Source organism: Schistocerca americana, chromosome 2 (genome assembly GCF_021461395.2).
Source record: "Schistocerca americana isolate TAMUIC-IGC-003095 chromosome 2, iqSchAmer2.1, whole genome shotgun sequence".
Classification (NCBI taxonomy): domain Eukaryota; kingdom Metazoa; phylum Arthropoda; class Insecta; order Orthoptera; family Acrididae; genus Schistocerca; species Schistocerca americana.
In genome coordinates this window covers 604,635,075-604,656,899 of record NC_060120.1, presented here as the reverse complement: position 1 = coordinate 604,656,899, position 21,825 = coordinate 604,635,075, and the positions used below count along the sequence as shown (strand labels likewise).

Sequence of the window (21,825 nt, the reverse complement as noted above, 5' to 3'; positions counted from 1 at the left end):
AAAAAGTAACATTCCTCGCCAATACGGTTTCTTTGACTGGTAATTGCCCACTCAAAGAAGATTAGATCTTTAAAAATGCCCAACTGGTTTTCAGCTGCAAACATAGATTCCTGGGTATTATTAACCTATACTGCTGTCATCTGCAGTCAGCAGCAGATACTCCGCTGACAGCAGCACTGGGGACAGGTAATACCACAGTTTGATACATCCTGTCAGGGACACCAGAAATGCAACACACCTTTAAAAAGACAAGCCAGTTTACAAAAGTTTCTCCAGATCTGTAATCCAGCATTAGCAGTGGAGGGAGACACTAGCCAGCTGCTATTGGTGCAGCCTTCCATGCAGTTCTTGGATGTTGAAAATCTTTTGATTTTTTCCTACCAGAAACTGGCAGGGTTCCAAACCAACTGCAGTGCATAGGACAGAAATCTGATGGCCACCTGTTAAACTGCGTGGCACTTCTGCCCTTATGTCGAAACCAGACCATTTGATGTCTATACGGGCAGAAAATGTAATCTCTGATTGCCCCCCCTCCCCCTTGGGGTCACTGCTTGTACAATAAATTACAATCAGCACAGTGCAGTGCAATCCACAAACAGCTGCAGGAATAAGTACAAAGCAGTTCAGCTGCCCTCCAACTGAAATACAGTTAATAGGTACCAAAGACCTTATTTGGTGTGTGATGTCTTGACTCTCGCCCAGACTATTTGTGCCTGAAATGCTACGTAAACCAATATTTGACCACATTCATAACCTACTCCATCCCTGCACTAAAGCCACCATTAAACTGACAGGAACTTGTGGGGCCCAACATTAGAAATGACTGTTGCCAATGGTGGAGAATGTGTATAGCGTGTCAACAATGCAATGTTGACAGGTGTGTAAATAAGCCAATGGAAGGACATCCAGAAGCAACAGAGAGTGTCTCCCTCAAGCACACAACTCTTGAGGGGTAGTGTCCACCATCGAAGGGTTATCTATAGATTTGTGGCTATTGATATAAACTTGCCTCTAATAATAATCTTTCTAATGAATTGAATTTCCTATGCAGGCTGTTGAGATCAGACCCTTAAGATCAAGGGTGACAATTTGAGTTGGTTGTTTCTCGAATTGTTGTAACCTTTGTTGTGTGGGTTCCAACACCACTATATAACCAGCTGCAATCCTGCAAGCAACAGAATGGTAGTGTGTGGTAAAGGACATTATACTCGGATTAAAATTACTTCATGAGTGATGTTCCAGCACGTCAAGCGGAAGACGTCAGCCATCATCCAGTCATCGTTTTTTGTAGAGCTCTGCATGCTCCCTTTTTTGTAGGTATGTTCAGTGGCTTGTGGGTCATGATTTGCTACATTGTGGCAACACCCTCCACCTCCCTTCTTGGTCATTGCAATCAATCACACAGTCACAAAGTAATTTTAATCAGAATGTAAAAGCAGCACTCCCACTGGCCATACTGGGCCTCGGCATGGTTTTCAAACCATATTTGGAGAAATCGAAATTTGTTTCAGCTCAACAGCTGTTACTTGAACCAGAGCTCCCATTTTACTGCAGCTAGTTAAGATCCTAATGTGAAAGCTATACCCACGCCAACATCTCACCATGGAGATCATAAAGTATTAATCTACAAGGACCTTAATGTGCTCACATTTTATGTCAAGGACAGATGCATTGTGCCCATCACAACTGCCAGTCTGAACCTTTTCAATTATTCACACACAGTGAACATATGATGCAAATAATAAGCGACAGTAAGCCACTGATGGTATCACTGGAATGGATCAAATTGGCGTATTTAGTGACACCAGATGCCCTGCACAGACATGAAACCTTGGACTCCATGTAGACCAACTCAGTAGTTGTTGTCATTGAACCTCAGTGTCAACCTCACCTCAGCAAACAAGTCTGCAGAAAGCACCAGAAACACAAGCACTTTACACTAAAGCAGCCAGGCAGCTTAAGAACAGAATCAGTTATGTGTTACTGAATTTTTGGTTGTACTGTGGGAGAATCCTATATTATGTGATAGGATAAAACAAGATTGCCTGTATTGGTGTGGCATAAATTGTCAGTGGTCTTAGTTTTGAGTTACCTAGTGTGGTGTGTTTCCAGTGTGATTGTAATTTTTTTTTTTTTTTTTTTTTTTTTTTTTTTTTTTTTTTTTTTTTTTTTTTGTGTTAGAAAATACAAGCTTTGTTTGCTGAACTAGAATGTATCAGAGGTGGTTTTGGGTGCACAATCACTATTTAATTTTGATAAGCTGACTGTTATGCCTAGCTACAACAGGAAATCTAAGGTAGAAATGTAGCAAAAATGTGAGGGACGATGGGAAACAATTGCTGACACTGATGAAGATCCAAATTTACAATCTACGTTCAATGATAGATGTTACAATTATGTTGGGCTGCTACAATGCTTGTGAATGTACAATTGGCATCTGGGAAAAATATGTATCAATATTTGTCAAAAATTGTCACTTACTCAACAAATTTGAAGTATTGGTAAGAAAACAATTGATTTCTTAGTTGCTACAATGATAAGTGGACTTCCAATAGGTTTCTGACCATTAATAATGATTGAGGCTTCAGATTTCAAAATTACTAGTGATTAATTCAAGAATCAGTGAAATGCCTGAAGAAACCAAATAAATTTTCAATTCTGTGAACTCTGAAAGCTGAAAATGAAAATGCATTGCTAACTCTAACTGCATGGTGATGGCTCGTATGTAGATTCTGGAATGTACGCGACACATAACAAATAACTCATTGAATAATTTCCAGTCAACAACAACTGCAAAAGTTGCAGTAGCAAAACAGCTGTCTTACGGAAACATTCATCTCAGTTACCTCCAGTGACAGAGTAAGTGTATAATAATGATTTGTTGCGTATATTCTAGGACTTGGAGACGACTTAGTCACCTGACAATGTGTCAATTGCGCATATTGTTTGATATTATTAAAAAAAATGTAATTGTCTCTGGAACATCAATAGCAACTCAAATAGATGACATGTATGATTATTATCTTCACTCATAATTTTTCTCACACAGCAGAACAAAATGGAGTTGTGGAATGCATGAACGGAATGATAATTGAAAAGGCACGGTTGATTTGACAGATGGTGAAGCTGTGAACACAGCATTTCATCTGAAGAATCTTTACCAAAGAACTTATCTGTTTGGATATTAATGAAGGTTTGAAGTGTACCACTGCACTGATCTGAAGTCACCAAACACAATTGTGATGCTTGCTGATGTGCACTTCATTGAAAATTCAAATTACCACTGTGGGAACAGCATCAACAGTAATCAGATTGACGATAATGGAAAGACAATGCTCAGCCAGCATCAGTATGTAATAGTGTTGGAAAAAGCAATGGAACCAAGAAAATCTGCTACTGTGGATAGAACCGAAGTTAACTGAATTGATATAAAAGTCAGCAAATGGCAGCAGAGATAGGGACAATGTGCAATAAAAAATTAGAATATCACATGAAAGAAAACTGAACCCCAAACATTTTAATGATATTTGTCTTGCTTATTTGAAGCAGCATTGAGTCGTGATTGTGAAAAATAGGTCTTAAATGATTGTCATTACTTTAAAATGAGACTGGGATTTTTTGATTTACGACCAGACATAAAGGCAGTTCCAAATGAGTATTAAAACTCAAAGAAATACATCGTGAAACTGAGGCTTGCTTTGTTGCAAAATATTACTCCCATATACCAGGAGAGGATTTTGATGTAATGTTCCCACTTGTTCTTTGGATTAAATTCAGCTACTAAACCCACCGGGTACGAAATTTAAGGACAGCCATTGAACACATGGATGTTTGAACCGCATTCCTGTAGGGTGATATTGATGAAGCTAACATTCTTCAACCTAAAGCAGTACACCTTCAACAATTGCTCTGTGAATTCTGTTTCGAACACAGTGAAAAACAAAGTGTGTTCTGTGATAATTGCATTGAGCCACAGTGGTGTGCATCACACTGAAACAAAATGGAATTAAGGGACCTCTGTATTTGTAAGATAATTATTGCTGAGAAGTTCAGTGTCATGTTAACAATACTAACAAGCAGCAAGCTGACCTTTTTGGCGAAGGCACTAACAAAGATTAAGCATTAGTTGTGCTGCCGAGCTATGGGACTCCAGAAGTAATTCATAATATCTTGAGAAATTGTGGGGTTGTTGAGAGCAAACAGTTTTTTACTGTGTGACAAGTTTTTTTTATCTTTGCTCTGTCTTGTTAATAGGACAGAATAAATATTTTTGATAATCTTGTTGCTGGCAATATGATGTTTGTGAATTTAATGCATTACTGAGTCAGTGTTATAATCTCTTAAAGGATTTATTGGAGTCAGTATCTGCTAAAAGTGAACAGTGATCCATGGAACAACCAGAAAGTGGAGGAAGTAATTTGGTAGTATATAAAAGGCCATGATAAGGAAAAATTGGAAAAGGACTATCTCAAGTGTAACTGTGCTTCGCCATTCAAAAGATAGTGATTGTTCTTGTGTGTGTGTGTGTGTGTGTGTGTGTGTGTGTGTGTGTGTGTGTGTGTGTGTGTGTGTGATGATAACTACTTATAATATTGTTTATCAGGAACAGTTATCCAAAACTTTGTAAATGGCAACATTTTTACCATTTGCCTCTATTTATGTTTATGACGACTACTATTGCCATTTGTACAATGGAGAAATTTTGAAGTGTGATTCAGTATTTCTGTTATTAAATACACTTTGTGTATATGTATATGAAACATGGACATTGTGCAGTAAAGTGCTGGAACTAATCATATGCAGAGACTACATTTAATACGGTATACATTAGATTTACCCTTGTCATGTCTGGTGCTAATGTCAAAGTAATTCTGTGTTCTTAATATCCTCTTTATAAAGCTATTGGAAGAAAATATAGTTTCCATTAATGGTAAACATGTAGGAAAAGTGATTTTCTCTTAAGTGCTGTTTTTTGAATGAGACAATACATGTTATTTCTGTCTTTCTTGATATATATAAATTTGACCTTACTTTACAGACCTGAAGGAAAAGACTATTCTGTACATAGACTGATTCTTGGCACACATACATCTGATGAGCAGAATCATTTGCTCATTGCTAGTGTTCAGTTGCCAAATGAAGATGCACAGTTTGATGCATCACATTACGACAATGAGAAAGGAGGTAATATCAGTGAGCATAATCATTGTGTGTTAAATTTTCATTTAAATGTGTTGTTGGTTGGAATTTATATTTTTGTGCTAACTCATTGAAATTGTTTTTAATTTTTATTTTTGGTCTCACTATGAAAGTTACTAAGTAGTACTATTTTGGAACTGACAGGGAAATGCCTGAGAAATGTTTTGGCTTGATTTAATTTCGCTAATGAACACAGGAAGGTTGCATTATTTACTACTCGGTAAATTAATAACACTTTAGAAACTTAACACCTCATTTACAACAACACTGGTTGATTGCTAAACCAAATTTCCTAACTAAATGATATTTGTTCTGAAGTACTGCTGTGATTAAGGAAAGGAAGTTAACTGTCTACTTGTGTTATCTGTACATTCTGCGTATCTTATGGTGACTTAATATCAAATCAAATTCATGTTACTACAAACAGTCTGCTGTCTGTTTTATTTACTCACATTCTAGACTTGTGGTTAGTTCTTTCTTGTCTATTGGATTATGAAATTGAGAAGTGCAGGATTTGGCAGTGCTGAAAGAGTTCTTACATTAGAAAAGAGGTATTGAATATAGTCCTGCATTTTGTATCTTAAATATTTGGTAGTCTACATGGCAAACATTATCCATCAGTTTACTTTTACTTCTTCCACAGTTCTTCTGTGTGTCATGTTAATTTCTGCAATTCTGCCAGTCTATATTTTGGTTTGGTTCCACATAGTCTGTAATTGGTGTAATTTATAGCCATTCATCTTTCAAAACTGTAAGACAGCTTTTCCAATCCAAGGTCAAGTTTCTTATTACTGGAATATATAAAATCATATGAATTTGTTCTTTCGGACATGTCCCTGGTTTAGAGTCCTGGTCCAGCTCACATTCTTACTTGTCTCTGATGATGCCGTACAATCCTGTGCAGCTGATACAAATACCACCTTCCGTGACCTTTCCTTTCTCCCCCTCCTTCAATTTACATAATATATAAAATTTGTGTGTATGTTACTAGAACTGTATGCTACACTGGTTTTCTTTTTTTTTTCAGCAAGTTTTGTAATTTGTTAAATTTTGGAACCTTAAATCTGTAATTTAAACAGTTGTAGGCAGAGGTAGACACTTCTAAAAGTTCAAAATGTCGCTTTTTTCCTAATGATATTTGTCATTTATTTAGAGTTTGGAGGCTTTGGATCAGTGAGTGGTAAAATAGAAATTGAAATAAAAATTAACCATGAAGGAGAAGTAAACAGAGCTCGTTTTATGCCCCAGAATCCATGTGTAATAGCAACAAAAACACCATCAAGCGATGTTCTGGTATTTGATTACACGAAGCATCCTTCCAAACCTGACCCAAGTGGCGAATGTCATCCAGATTTGAGGTATGGTACTTTTTCAAATTATGATACTTCTTCAAATTATGATATTTCCAGATGTGGAAATAATTTGATTTTCTAAAATGCTAGACTTCGTGGACATCAGAAAGAAGGTTATGGCCTGTCATGGAATCCTAATCTCAATGGATATCTGTTAAGTGCTTCTGATGATCATACAATATGTCTGTGGGATATAAATGCAACTCCTAAAGAGAACCGCATAATTGATGCCAAAACAATTTTTACTGGACACACAGCTGTAGTAGAGGCAAGTACAAATTACATACTGCAAATATTTTTGTAATGCTTTTAGTAATTTTCTGGGTTTGAGACATACTGAACACTTCTCATTTTTATAGGATGTGGCTTGGCATTTACTCCACGAGTCACTTTTTGGATCTGTAGCTGATGACCAAAAATTGATGATTTGGGATACTAGGTGCAACAACACAAGCAAACCTTCGCATACAGTGGATGCTCACACAGCAGAAGTGAACTGTCTGTCTTTCAATCCATATTCAGAATTTATATTGGCTACGGGCAGTGCTGACAAGGTACTTGTTAATGTATTCATGTATACCTGTGCTTAATTCCCCTTATTGTCACTCAACAATATTTGCAGGTATTGTTGGATCTGGATTATGCAATGGAGTGAAGTTCAGTGATGTAACCTTCAGAATGGGGTTATCATAGAATTATAAAGTCAGTTACATCAGAAATGGAGTTTTTTGATTTGTGCGTGCAAGTGACTGGATTGAAAACAGATCACCATTTACAAAAGTGATTTACTGTACTGAAGAACAAAAGTTAATTGAAGCCCAGTTATCAGTTCATGTACCTATTGGCTTACATTGCATTTATAGGAGGTGTTACAATCTGTTTGCAATCAATATTAATATTTAGGTATAAACCTTGCACATTCTGTGTTGGTGTGTAAGCACTGTGTGGCACCATGTGAGTCTTCTATATCCTCTTGAATAAAATACCAAAATTCCTATGGTAGAAACAGTTTCCTGAGGCACTGAAGTATCTGTGCCTCATGAGTTATAGATAGGGCAGACATCAGGGAGAGGGGAGGGGGAGGATGCACAATAAATATCCATACCTGCTTACCAATTATGAAGCACTGTTGGGTTTGCTAGTAAATTATATATGCAAACTTTCCTTGTAAATCATTGTACTTGTTAGTAAAACCATATCAAAATTCCCACAGTGGTTCCTCAGATTAGACCAAATATGCAGACAGAAGTGAACAAGGTGCTTTAAATTTATATGTGTGGAGATTACTACATATTAATATCCAGTTAAGCCTTTGTCAGTCATTACAGAAAACTGACAATGTTTCAGGTGGTATGTTTTGGTAAGTTTGTGCTTGAGTACTTCCCTGTATTCTGTTCAACAGTGCACTCAGTTAACCGAGCTACCACCAGAATGTCTCATTGAGTACCACTGGGGTTATATAGACCCCCAAGTATTTTACACAGATTGTGTTGGCAGTATTTTAATGAACTAACATCAATCAAAACATACATTAGTTGTTCAGTGAAACAGTAATGATTTTATTTTCATAAATATTGCATTCAAGAAACAGAAAGAATTTTAGGTTGGAGTCTTATTGACCCTAGTGGTACACACTGAAAAAGTGTTGTAAATAGAAAACTGAACAAAAATTGTTTGGTACAATTGACTGAGAGATTTTGAAGGAAAAATATCTTTGCAAACTAGGGAGATATGATTTTTTAATGTGCTTATGGGGCAATGTTGACTCTAGTGGTACTAGGAGGGTTAAATGTTCTTTATTATAGTGCAGACTTAATGCTTGAACTTTCAGCAAGATATCAGTAATCAAAATATGTCACTGGTGAGCTAGTCCTAAATATCATTTATCTTGTTTCTTTTCGCTTTTCGTAAAAACAGATCATGCAGAGTTTTTCTCTATGGTCTGAAAACTTGTTTTGCAGATGTTTAACAAAAAAGTACTTCTACTTGCAAACGGATGTAATCAGTGACAATGAGAAGACTACTTTCATGAACAGTTTGTAGGTTGGTTGGATGGCTACGTACTGAAATGTGGCAATTCTGTCTCCAAAAATCAGTATTTAATTTTGTGGGAGAATCTTGTACATCTACAATATAAGAAAGTATAGGTAGCTACTCACCATAAAGATGACACGTTGAGTTGCAGACAGGCCCAGTGAAAAGACAGGTACAATTTAGCTTTTGACCAAAGCCGTCTTTGGAACAGAAAACAAATTCGTGCACACAAGCAAGCACATCCTGTTATGCCATTCCCCAGGTGTTGTGGATGTGTATACACCTGCCACTTGGATTTTTCTACCCTGCTGTGGAAGTTTGAATGCATCTTGAGCTGCTGTCCTCACTGCTGTGGATGAATTACTTCCTCATCTTGGTGAATAAAGGAGTTTTGAGTATTTATCGTACAACCTATGTGCCTCATTGTGCTATCATTTGCAGAAAACCTTGTTTAGATATCTTGAATCATTTACGAGATATGGCAATTGTAATGACCACATGATTCTTAGTGTGCAAGTATGTGACTGGAGGCTTTGTGCACTACAGTCATTCAGATATAAAATCCAATAACTCCAGAAAAAAGTGAGATCCTTTTGCTCTCAATTTCAAACCAAATTTTGATGCCATGTCGACATTTCATCCACTGCAATTATAAGCTAAAATCAACCATACACAGTTCATGCAGTGCATTTCCACCTCTTAATTTGATGCAGCGCAGTATGTATGACAGATAACAAAGAAATTCAAGTCTTTATTGATTGCACATATCTGATTGTAAGGTGGGCAAAAATAAATTCGTTTTACACCTGATATTTTTTGAAAAATAGAATAATTATTTCATATCAGCTGGTACGCTATCTCTCAGCACAGGCATCAACATTTGGTGAGCAGTACAGCCGTAACAAAAGCAGCCTCAGCATGGAGTGCAAAGAGCTCATATGTGTCAGTGAAAGGGTTAATAGGTTTATTATGTTGCACATTATTTTTTAAGTCACACTTAAAATTGATAATTGACAAGCATTCTATCAAAAGTACATTGAGATTACCCAAAATTCAGAGTTCTGTGGTAAATTCTGTACTGGATTTTCTTAAAGAAGTATTCCATGGAGGGAAATGTGGAGATCAGTGAGAATCGTGACCTGGATAAAGTAGTCACCAAAATGACATGTCCTTTTGCAGAGCTTTCATAAGTATTTCTTCAGATAGAAGAAACTGCAGAAAGACCCACCACTATTAAAGTTCTTACTCCTCTGTTAATAGCAGCGTGTTGTTAAAAGAAAGGATTGCATCTGTGTGGTATTGGTGTATTAACTGTGCATTTCTCCTCCCCATCTCATCCAGGATTTTTCCAGTTTTTTCATCATGAATAGTAATTGCTAGCAACTGTCGTATCCTGCTTGTGATTAAAAGGTATACACAAAACTAATTAGGAAAATATAAGAAAATTGATTTTTGTGTTGTACTACCCAGAAATGCATTAAAATTATATATGCAGTTATTAAAGTTTCATTTGTAAGAATCGTAAGTGACTATTTTAGTATAAAATAGTGAGTTTTTCATTGCAGTAGGAAAATGTAGTATGTAAACAAAGATTTGAAGTGTTCCGTTTAGAATATGAACAGTTGTTATTGGTTTCTGAGATGTCTTTAAAGACATTTTATTTTCTAAAGTTAACCTGATTATTGTGTACCTTTTGTTTCAGACTGTGGCTTTGTGGGATCTTCGAAATCTCAAACTTAAGCTTCATTCATTTGAATCTCACAAGGATGAAATATTCCAGGTTTGTTTAAAAGTACTTAATCTCCATTCATGTGTGTGATAATGTTTTCTTTAAAGCTGTAGGCAGCTTTGTTGTTTCTCCCTTTCCCATTTATCTCGCATGGTGAGAGACCTAGACCATTTGCTAGACAAACTAAAGAAATCCGCGAACAAGTCTTTCATATGCAACATTTTTCATGGATGCATTACATTTTCTTAGTATTAGTTGCAATATCAAGTCTTACCATTTAGTTTGCACTCATTATTTTAATGGCATGCTGTTTGTTTAAATAATTGCATCAGCTGCAAAAAACCTTAAATACTGAGACTCAAGGAAGAAGAACCCTGTCACACTACCATATAGTACAGCAGCCAGCACCTCCATTGATATCTTTCATTGGATACAGTGTACTGGGTTGTTTAGTTCAGATGCCATTAATCACAACTGCTCAGATGACTATGCGGAACAATATTGAACTGATATAAGTTTCGCACAAAGTATGCTTCCAAAAACAGTTAAATTGCCTGCAGGGCCTAAAAATTTTCTACATTTGCAAAGCATAATAGGTTATACAACTTTCCAGCAATCTCTGGGTTTATGCTTACAGTAAAGTCCCTTTTTAACAAATTTAAGGATCCAAATAATTTTTCCCTTCAATGAGGACCTTTGTCAGAGAACATGTAAGGAGTTGTCAAGAACTGTAATTGAAGGATGTTTTTAGGTGATATAAATGCTATATTTATTTACAAAATTACAAATATCCTGTGCGAGCAAATTTAAATTCAGTAAATACATAGTATCACACTTTCCTTGGAACATATCCTTTAAAAAAATAAAAGATGAAGCCTTGTTGGTTTTGCCCTTCAGTCTTATTGCAGTGAAAGTTGTTGCTCCAGTTGGTTTATGTAAGTTGTAATTGATTCATCTACATTAAAAAAGGAAAAGAATTCTCTTGGACAGCTACAGCGAAACTTAGTTCAGTGGCTGCCGCTGTTGTCATCTGTTGTTACTGAATTCCAGGGAACAACAAACATATGCTTAGGCTGTAGAATGCTGAATCTCATTTTCTTCCTCTCAAGAAATAAAATTGATTTCCCCGTGACTGTTACTATGTACAATGAAACTTTTCAAGGGATTGGAAAAAAGTGGTGTAAAATGTGGGAAATAATGTTTTAAGCATTAAAAGTTACATATAATCCCGATTTGCATTTTTGCACTTTCTGTAAGATATATCTACATAATATGCATCAAAATATTTGTCTGGGACTTGTATCTAATAAGTTTATCTAATAAAAATCGCCGATGTAACTGGAAGTGATAATTCTCTGGGAAGTAGACACATTTGACTTAATTTACGAGGGTGGTTTGAAAAGTTCTCAAACACCACGAGAGGTCAGCACTAGCGCAACGAGTTGTTCACATGATATTCATTGGACTGTTTCTTGTAAACACGTGCCACATCAGTGCTCTTGGATGGGAGCTGTGGTGGTGATGTGGCTCTGTTCCTGCATAGTGATCTGCGAAGATGAAAAAGAGAGATTGAAGCAGTGACTAAGTCCTTCATAAAGAAAAGTATAAAAGCAAAGGACATTCATGCCGATTTCCAGAATACATTGGGGGACTCTGCTCCTTTGTATTCAGCTGTTGCCTAGTGGACAAATGAATTTAAATTTGGTCGGGAGAGCTTAGATGATTTGCGTAGTGGTTGTCCAAGATGTCACTACCCCAGAAATCATTGCAAAAGTGCATAAAATGGTCATGGAGGATAGCCGATTCAAAATGCATCAAATTGCTCGTGCATGCCAGATGTCATATGAAAGGATACATCACATTTTAACTGAAGAATTACAAACGAAAAAATTATCAGCAAGATGGGGGCTGTGACTTTTGATGCTGGATCAAAAACGCATATCAGAACATTTGGCCGATTTTAGGAGAAACGAAAAAGATTTTTTGCACTGATTTGTGACCACAGATGAAACTTCGCTGCACTACTATACCCCAGAGACAAAGTAACAGCAGTGGAAACTTGCTGATTCTCTGCGCAAACATGATTTATTCAGCAGGAAATTCATGGTATGAGTGTTCTGGGATGTAAGGGGACTCTGTAGATTTGTATCCCCCCTGAGCAAACAGTTACTGGGGAATACTATGCTAACCTCCTGGACAAATTGCAACAGAAGATACGCAAAAAAGGCAAGGTTTAGCAACGAAGAAAGTCATCTTCCATCAAGACAATGTGCACCCGCACACATGTGCTGCACCATAGCAAAATTACATGAACTGAGGTATGAATTGTTGCCAAACCCACCTTATTCACCTGATATGGCTCCGTCAGACTTCCATCTCTTCCTAGAACTGAAATTTTTTCTTGGTGGACGAAGATTCACTTCAAACAAAGAATTGATAGCCAGAGTTGACAACTATTTTAAAGGCCTGGAGAAAACAGATTTTCGAGATGGAATCAAGGCACTGGAACATCATTGGACCAAGTGCATTATTCTGCAAGGACACTACATTGAAAAATAAAAAGTTTCAGTGATATAAGTACTTTTTTCTATTCAGTTCAAAGAACTTCTCAAACCACCATCATAATAATCACAATTAATGGTTCTTGGAAGTCCTGCAACTGTCATTCATTACATAAATAATGAAATACTGCATCAGTTGTGTATTTTTTCATTCTTAGCATAACATGTTTTGAGAATTTATTCTTGTCATAAAGTGCAAATATTTAAATTAGTATTTTGTGTGGTGTTTGCATATGTGTTGTTCCACGTATCTTGCACTGTAATTCTTTTTGAGGTTATCAGGTATTGTGCCTCCTCAATTATATAGAGAACTACACACATACGAACTATCACTCACATTGTTTGTGAAATATTGCAAGAAATACTTACATAAATATTTGTATTTGACAGTGAGAATAAATTTTTGGAACTTGTGTTGCTAAGCATGAAAAAGTATATAACTAGTGCTGTGTTTGAACCAAAAGCATTTGCTGCAAAATTAGCAATTGTTTCAACCACTACAAGTGACCAGACAACGAAACACATTAAATATGATTTGAATAACACAAATCAAGACTATCACAACAATTACACAGGTGTACATGTGTAGTAGAGACAGTTTGGATCAGCCACCAAGCCGAGTAGCAGTTGGTAGTGGCAGGTCACGAATTGTTTAGACTTTACCTCCTTACCAGTTCAGTAGTGATAAAAAATTAACCGAGTAACGTTTATTAACACTTATGGCCAGTGCCATGCCATCGTAATTTAATGTCAATTACTTCAGTTCTTTTCCCCACAAACTTCTTTTCATAAAGTGTAAATTGCAATAAAGTTATAAATATGTTAAGGGGAGTTGGAATGCCGGAAAATGGAAAAAATTCACATTTTCAGTTTTTAACCTTATAACTTAATTTGAAATTTTCTGCTTAAAATGGTGCAAAATTTGTTAAGAAATTCCAATTGGAAGTATTTTTATTTAATTTTTCAAAATTACATGTGCGCCCAGCAAAGTTACCCATCTTGTGATTTGTACACATTTAAATCTTCGCATTTCCGAAAACATTACATATAGAAGGCTGTGGATTTCACTCTTCAGTTGTAGAATCTTTGATCCTTCCATAGGTACCATTGTTTTTACGACTAGCTGTGTTTATTGTTCAGTTTTTGATCTGTGAGTGTTTGTTTTGAGCCTCGAGTTTAGTTTGTCGCTCATTTGGAGTTTGTTATCTGTCTTGTTTTGACTTTCAGTGGTGAGTGCGTAGTTTCTACGATGCCTAGGAGTGCATCATTATTTAAAAAGCGAAAGTTTCGCGGTAATAGATTTACAAATAACGTTTGTTCAAGTGATTCTGCTTCAGCACCTGTTGATGCTGGTGAAAGTTCTGACGTTTGTACAGCTGAGATGTGTGAAGGAGACACGCCCACCAGTGCATCAAAAAAGAAGTTATCAAACTGTGCAAGTGAAATTACAGATGAAGCTTCTAATGAACAATATGTTTTAGTCGACTTTCCTGTTTTTACTGAGTTTATGAAGAAATGTTTGTGTTGTAATCTTTGTGGAGGTTCTTTTGATATGAACATAACAAAATCTATAGGACTTTCCTGCAAAATTGCTATAGTTTGTGCCAGTTGTGAAAATGAGACCTGTTTTTGGAGCTCTAAAACATGCAGTAGCAATTTGTTTGAGAGTAATATCAGGCTAATGTATGCAATGAGAGCAATTGGTAAAGGACATACTGCTGCTCAAACATTTTGTGCCATAATGAATCTTCCACCTCCACCTGCTAAAATTGACAATTACACTGAAGTGATAGGAGATACTGTTCAGTCTGTAGCAGATTTATCAATGAAAGCTGCTGCCAGTGAAGCAAAATATATAAATGAAGGAAACCCAGATATCCCTGTTGCTTTTGATGGAACCTGGCAGAAAAGGGGTCACACATCCAAAAATGCTGTTGCTACTGTTACTAGTGTGGACAGCGGTAAAGTTTTGGACTATGAAGTGCTCACTAAACATTGTTACCATTGTGCATCTGGTAAGATAGAAGCAGCTCACATATGTAGCAAGAATTATGAAGGTACGAGTGGAGGCATGGAGGCTGCCGCTGCTGTGAAAATGTTTAGCAGATCAGAAAAAGAACGGGGAGTATTTTACACAAAATTCCTTGGAGATGGGGACTCCAAGGCATACAAAAGTGTTACAGAATCCATGCCATATGTCAATAAGACAATAACTAAACTAGAATGTGTCGGTCATGTTCAGAAACGAATGGGCACTCGTCTAAGGAAACTGAAACAGAATCTGAAGGACAAAATTTTGTCAGATGGTAAAACCATTAGAGGTCGCCTGTCAGATAAAATTATAAATGAATTACAACAATACTATGGTATGGCAATAAGAAATAATGCAAATAATTTGCAGGAAATGAGACAAGCTGTATGGGCCACATATTTACATCGATCATCAACTGATGATAATCCTCAACATTTTGCTTGTCCAGATGGTCCTCAGTCATGGTGCAATTATAGAAAATCTCAAGCTACTGGGGATCCTTATCACCATAAAAATTATATTCCATTGGCTGTTATGGAAGTAATTAAACCAATATATAGAGACTTGGGGCATCCTGATCTTCTGCGAAAATGTCTTCATGGTTGTACCCAGAATCAAAACGAGTCGTTCAACAACCTCATTTGGACTCGTGTACCTAAGAATGTATTTGTTGGGATAAAAACATTGAAATGGGGAGTCAGTGATGCTGTTATTTCATTCAATGATGGTCATATGGGTAGGCTAAAGGTCATGGCAAGGCTCGGCATTGCTCCTGGTATCAACACCATCAGAGGTCTTCAGCTTCTGGACAGCGTGCGAGTAAGGAAGGCTCAGTATGCAGCTGAATTTAATACAAAAAAAGCAAGGGCAGCAAGGAGAAGAAAGCTTCTAGGTGAAGAAGAAGAACTAGAAGATGACCCTGATTACTCTGCTGGACACTTTTGATAATAGAATAAAAGGTATTTGTGAATTTTCATAATAAATTACTTTAATCGCATTTTCTGGCATTTGACATTTTTAGTGTTACATGTACCTTTATCTCATAAACCACTCAACCAACAACATTCAAATTTTCAGAAATGCTGCAAAACAGTTCAAAGAGGCCACTGAACTAGAATCATGACAAGAACTGGCTTATTCTCTGAACTAGGGAAGTTTATGTTATACTTTTTCCAATAAAAAATGGCTTAATGGTAAAAAATTCATAAATACTATACCAACAAAAAGAAAACATTGGTTCTAGTTCAGTGGGCTCACAATATATGCTGAAAACCTCTGCCAGAATTTCAAAGTTCTGAAGATAATAGTTCCAAAGAAAAAGGTACACAAAGTTAGCAAATTTAACATTGGCGAGATAGGGCATTCCAACTCCCCTTAATGCAAAAATCAGACGCAAATAATCAGATGCAAATTAACACTGTGGACATAGGAAATTTGACAGGAACATAAAAGCAGGATTATACTGTATTTGGCTTTAACCATGTGCTATCCCAGCTCCAGAGGCTGAAGATGAGTTGTGCATTTTGGAGGAATGAACAAAATATTTGTACAGGGGCCAGGTCAATAAAATATTTTCCTTACTGCTCCACACTTCTTGGCATCCAAATGCCTAAAAAGATTTCTGACATCTTTAGACACTGCTGGTGTACTCAGAAGTACGGTTTCTAAAAAACCTGTGAATTTTAAACTTTCGTATTATTAGTGGAGGCGGCTTATCAATCCCACCTCTACACACAATAGTTCATCCTTCCTTTACGTTTATCTCCATTGCACACACTCCCTTACTGTAATAAGAGTTTGCATGAAGTAAATTTTAAAAGATGCCTGTTTCATCAGTTTTGAAAATGTCTCTGGGCTTATAACACTGTATCAGTCGGGGCAATGTAATGATTCCTAATAGTTTACACTTACCCTGACCATAGCGTCACTTTGAAACATCATTTTTTTAATGATCTAACCAGTGTTTGATGCACTAAAATTTTCAATGCTATTTCATGAGAATTTTGCTGCCGTGCTTCTGCTAATAAGAATGCTGCCACTTCGCATGCCTGTGAAGTATTTTAAAAGAAGGTGTGTGCATCTTTTTCCTACAGTTAGAAAAAGGAAGTGCATTCCAAAAACCAGCCATGCTCTGTAGCTTTTGTTTGTTTGCCTATCAATGACTCGACACTTCTTGCAGTGAACCATCTGCTTTATTTCTAACCAATTCCGACATCATTAAACGTAGACCTACGAATACGAATGTTTCTCTTGGATCCATAGAGATTGTTAGCTTCGGCATTTAAGAACGCTCCCTTAGTTTTGACAATGCCGCACATGTCGACGATGCTAGATTGTATTTCTTTGCCATGTTGGAAACATCTCTCTTAATTAATATTGTCATCACTGCTTAGGATGATCAGTAGCTTTTGCTGAACTGTAAGCCTTCTACATTTGCACAAACTCGATAAAAGTTAATTGCTAACCTTAAAAAATTCAGTTAACAATAAACTACTTTTTGCGCTTTGTAAACTTGGTGAAAGTGACGTCAGATAATGTGACTGCAGTCACATGGAATAAATTTGAGAAGCGTGACTGGTATGTCATGTGAAATGGAAAGAAATGGGAAACTCTGTGGACATGTTATGAGTTACGTGAAAACTGCATTACAGTTTGCAAAATTTTCACATTTATTACTCAAAAGTCCACTTTTTTCTTGAAGTGGAGTTCACTAAAATAGGGAGAAGTAACATACTCCTTAGGAGAGAGTCACTGATGCAGCCAGTAAGTTTTTTAAAATCCAAATTTCCATAAATTTGGGGTTTTACTGTATATGCAGTAGAGCATTCAGCTATGTACCTTCATACATGAATTAAGAATAAGGGTTGTTGTTACTGACAGTAGAAAGTACCATTTGGTACCATCACCATTTTCTTGTGTATTTGTTTTCTCTTTCACCTTTTAAGTTAAAAGAATGGGGTCCCTAAACAATCGTGTTTGCTTTCCCTTACTTAATGTTTTTAATTCATCACGACTACCATTATAACTTCAATTTTTTACCCACACATAATTTGTTGGTGTAATTCATTGTTGTTACATGAAATGTTTGTGTTCTCATTTGCTGTTGCTTTGTTGTGCATTTATCAGTAAAAAATGTTTGGTTGTCTTTAACTATTGATTAATACAAAGTAAATTGTCACAGGTTCAGTGGTCTCCCCATAATGAGACAATCCTGGCTTCAAGTGGAACAGATAGAAGACTACACGTTTGGGACTTAAGTAAGATTGGAGAGGAACAGAGTGGTGAGGACGCTGAAGACGGACCTCCAGAACTTTTGGTTAGTTGCATTCTGTCATCTCTAATGACAGTAGAAAAGGAAAAGTGTTATAATGGTTATTTTCTATGTGGATCATATGAAATAAAAAGGCATACATGTTCCTCCCAACACTGTTTAATGAGTGGTGTCTTACCTGCCTTTGTGGTAAATTGGTGAAAATGCTGTGTTGTTGAAGACCCGGGTGCCTTTTACCCAAGAACACTGTTACAACAGTGTTGGAGTGTGTGTGTCAGTGACCCTTCTGTATATCTGTCAAGTGTTTCCTCTGGCAGTATTCTCTCCTTGCCAGGTTATCACAATATTATTGCAAGAATATGGTGCAAGATGTATCTACTTCATTGTAATTCTGGTCCATTGCTACACCGAATAAGTTTTTACGCACGTTCTGTACTTGAATTGTTAAAATTTCACCTTTCATTGTTAACTGTCTACCTAATGCAGTCTTTGGTTGGAGATATGTTTTTGACTTGACTTGCGTTAAAAAGTAATCCATTATCAATTCACTTTTGAATTGAATGTAAGATAATTATTCGTATGCAATTATCAAAAATTATACACAGATGTGTGATCAGTACATTTTTCGCACAAGTTCTGGATATGGCAGCTGAACTGTCTGACAGTTGTTGCCAGTATTGGTGATCCTGACACATCTATTTTGGATTACTCTTGCATGCCCTTGTACCAGATCATATCCAACCCTCCCTACCCCTAAAATGCATAGTGCTAATGAGTGCACAAGTTATGCAAAAGTTCAAGTTAACAAAACAGCTGTTTGAAGAAATTAATTTTGTAGATATTAGGTGTTTCACAGATCAGTGTGTTCAAAATATGATCTAACAAAAGGTATCCATAAGAATATTCAGTATGAAGATGGTGAGCAAAATATCAGGAGCAACATTAATAGTCTACAGAAAGTAAGTTCACTCTACAGCAGCTCGTGCACTTGTTTATTCAAACCTTCTTGGCTGATTAAAACTGTGCCATACCAAAATCTAACTTCGGACCTTTGAAGTAAAACTTGAGGTTGGGTTGTGAATCACTCTTGGACAGCTTAATGGGTAAAGTATTTGCCCACAAAAGACAGATGTCCCAGGTTAAAATCAGTCTGGCACACAGTTATAATCTACCATTAAGTTTTATCGCTAGGTTTTTTAAACAGCTTTTGTCACCCTCCTATATGTTTCATTGTGTGTTCTTTTGTGAATGTCTTGTGAAAAACCTTTATCACATATTTGGTGACACATTGTGTGTCTAAATTTGGACATAATATTGCATTAATTGCCGAATTGTCATAACAAAATACTGTATGTCGGAAGCAGGTTACTTAAGTCAGCCCTTAACTCTTTATCTCATTTATTTAGAAATAGTTTGGTCTTTATCTGTCATTCATTCATTTTTTTTTCTCTTGTCAGTTCATTCATGGTGGACACACTGCCAAGATATCAGATTTCTCTTGGAACCCAAATGAGCCATGGGTAATTTGCTCAGTTTCTGAGGATAACATTATGCAGGTATATATAGTTCATCTATTGTCTAAATTTTTGATTGCATTCTTAATAATAAATTGATTGTAACTAATTCTTGTTTCTGTAGGTGTGGCAGATGGCTGAAAATATTTATAATGATGAAGAACCTGAAGCAGCTGCAGCAGAACTTGAACCTGGAGCATCATAATTATATCCTCTGGAACTGTGGGCACATCTGATGGTAACTTCCTGTATTAGGAAGTAACAGGAAGCAGAGTTTTTATATAAGCATCCACATGTTATCACACTTGAATTATGGTTTTTTTACAACGCTATTTTTTGCAGTCTTACTGTGTGTATGTTGACTGTTTGAAAACTGTGTACTTGCAGCTTATTTCCATGTAAGACTAACATTGACAGTAGGGAGTGTTAATTTTTAATATGAATGCCATAATAGAGAATACTTAACTGTACCTGTCAGGCTGGCGTTTGTTTCATAATTTGAATACTCGTCTATACAATGTTGACATATGCTGCTCAGCTTTATTGATGGTTTTTATGTCCCTTTAAAAAGAACAGGCTGAAACTGGACCAATGAAATTTATTTGCTTGTATCAGTGTGTGTGAGAAAGAATTGGAAATGTTGGAAAAGGGCCATATATTCTTTTAATATTGTTGTATATGTAAAATATTGATTGTGAACAAGGACTTTGTAATAATAAGTTGTGGTTAAAAACACATTTACAAAATGTGTGTGTGTGTGTGTGTGTGTGTGTGTGTGTGTGTGTGTGTGTGTGTGTAGGTTGATACCGATCATGAATCACACTTCAAATTATGGTTGTAATTTGTCTATGCTTTGTATCCATTAGGCTAATTGTAGCAGGATGGATAAATTATTTATAATTATGATGGTACTGAGGAATCACTCTTCCTTATCAAAGACACGAGGACTGTTAAAGATTGGAAAATTGATGTCTGTCTGCAAATAAATCAAGATAAAATTCACAATGAATTTATTCAAGGTAGCAGTTGTAAGCTGCTGGGAAAGAAAGAAAGAAAGAATACTGCTGCCATCTTACACTGATTCGTTGTTCAGTAAATTTACTTACTGGCAGATGAGACTGATAACGTATCTCCAGAAACTGAAGTCTGTTGTGGGTCACATGTATTGACTTTCTGAGATTGTTCAAGGATTAAAGCCTTGCATAGTATTATTAGCATGAAGTAATTTATGACCTATAATTCATACTTGTGAATAGTTTAAATGTGAGCTACAATCAGTCACTGCAAAAAAGAAAACTACCTGAAGAAAGAAAGCTACATGCTGAAAATTACATGAAGTTAATTTATAATAAAATTTGAAGGAAAAATTAATTTTGGTCTTATTAAATTCAATGAAATATAAAGTACTTAGAGGAAAACACGAAAGTTGCAACCAACAAGAAGAAAACACTGTTTGTTCCAGAGGGGGCAATTTCATCGAAGATACAAACTGTCATCGAACTGAAATGAGTTTATGGTAAAAATTTGTTTAATTATAAGGTTTATTTTAGTATACATGAAATTAACACTGAAACATTTTAAGTAATATGCGTTTGTAAATATGAAAATGTACTCGTAAGTTACAGCATTAAAATTTTTCAGCCATTGTGTATAATTTTTGTGAATTTACTTTTGCCCTTTAAATTCTCTCTTACAAGTATTAAAATAAGAAAAAAACTTTGTTATGCAATAACTAGTTAATTTAAGTGTAAAGGTAGCAGCTCACCAAATAGTAGAGATATGTAGTTGTTGGCAGGCTTGCCAGTTGTTAACCCTTTGCCATACGATTTAAGTTTCGTTAGTGTGAGCTGTAAGTGGCTGCAAGGTACGGATGCACCTCCAGATTCCCAGCACTTAAACACGCTAAGGCTGCGGTGCACTACCCCTGGTGTCGTCTGAAGTCGTGCAGACGCCCTCGGGATTTGGAGGTACATGTGTGAGATACCAGTAACATGACATTTCTACAGGTATCATAAATAACTACAATTAGTTGCCCAATGGAAACTAAACATTCATTGTCTCAAATGCAACGATATAGTCACAGATGTTTTATTTCCCTTTATAACCAAACATCCATTGATGAAATACATCTTA

At 36.2% G+C, this 21,825-nt stretch overlaps 1 protein-coding gene across 1 annotated transcript in view; it reads left to right on the top strand.

Moving 5' to 3' along the window:
* LOC124591419 (chromatin assembly factor 1 p55 subunit) overlaps positions 1-21,346 on the top strand; it is a 43,143-nt gene extending 21,797 nt beyond the window's left edge. The window contains exons 3-10 of the mRNA XM_047131730.1: positions 5,039-5,184; positions 6,353-6,557; positions 6,642-6,819; positions 6,911-7,105; positions 10,288-10,365; positions 18,089-18,223; positions 19,636-19,734; positions 19,817-21,346. Of these exons, the coding sequence (XP_046987686.1) occupies positions 5,039-5,184; positions 6,353-6,557; positions 6,642-6,819; positions 6,911-7,105; positions 10,288-10,365; positions 18,089-18,223; positions 19,636-19,734; positions 19,817-19,897 (1,117 nt within the window). The 3' untranslated portion in view covers positions 19,898-21,346. The remainder of the gene's footprint in view (positions 1-5,038; positions 5,185-6,352; positions 6,558-6,641; positions 6,820-6,910; positions 7,106-10,287; positions 10,366-18,088; positions 18,224-19,635; positions 19,735-19,816) is intronic.
* Positions 21,347-21,825: the final 479 nt, after the last annotated feature.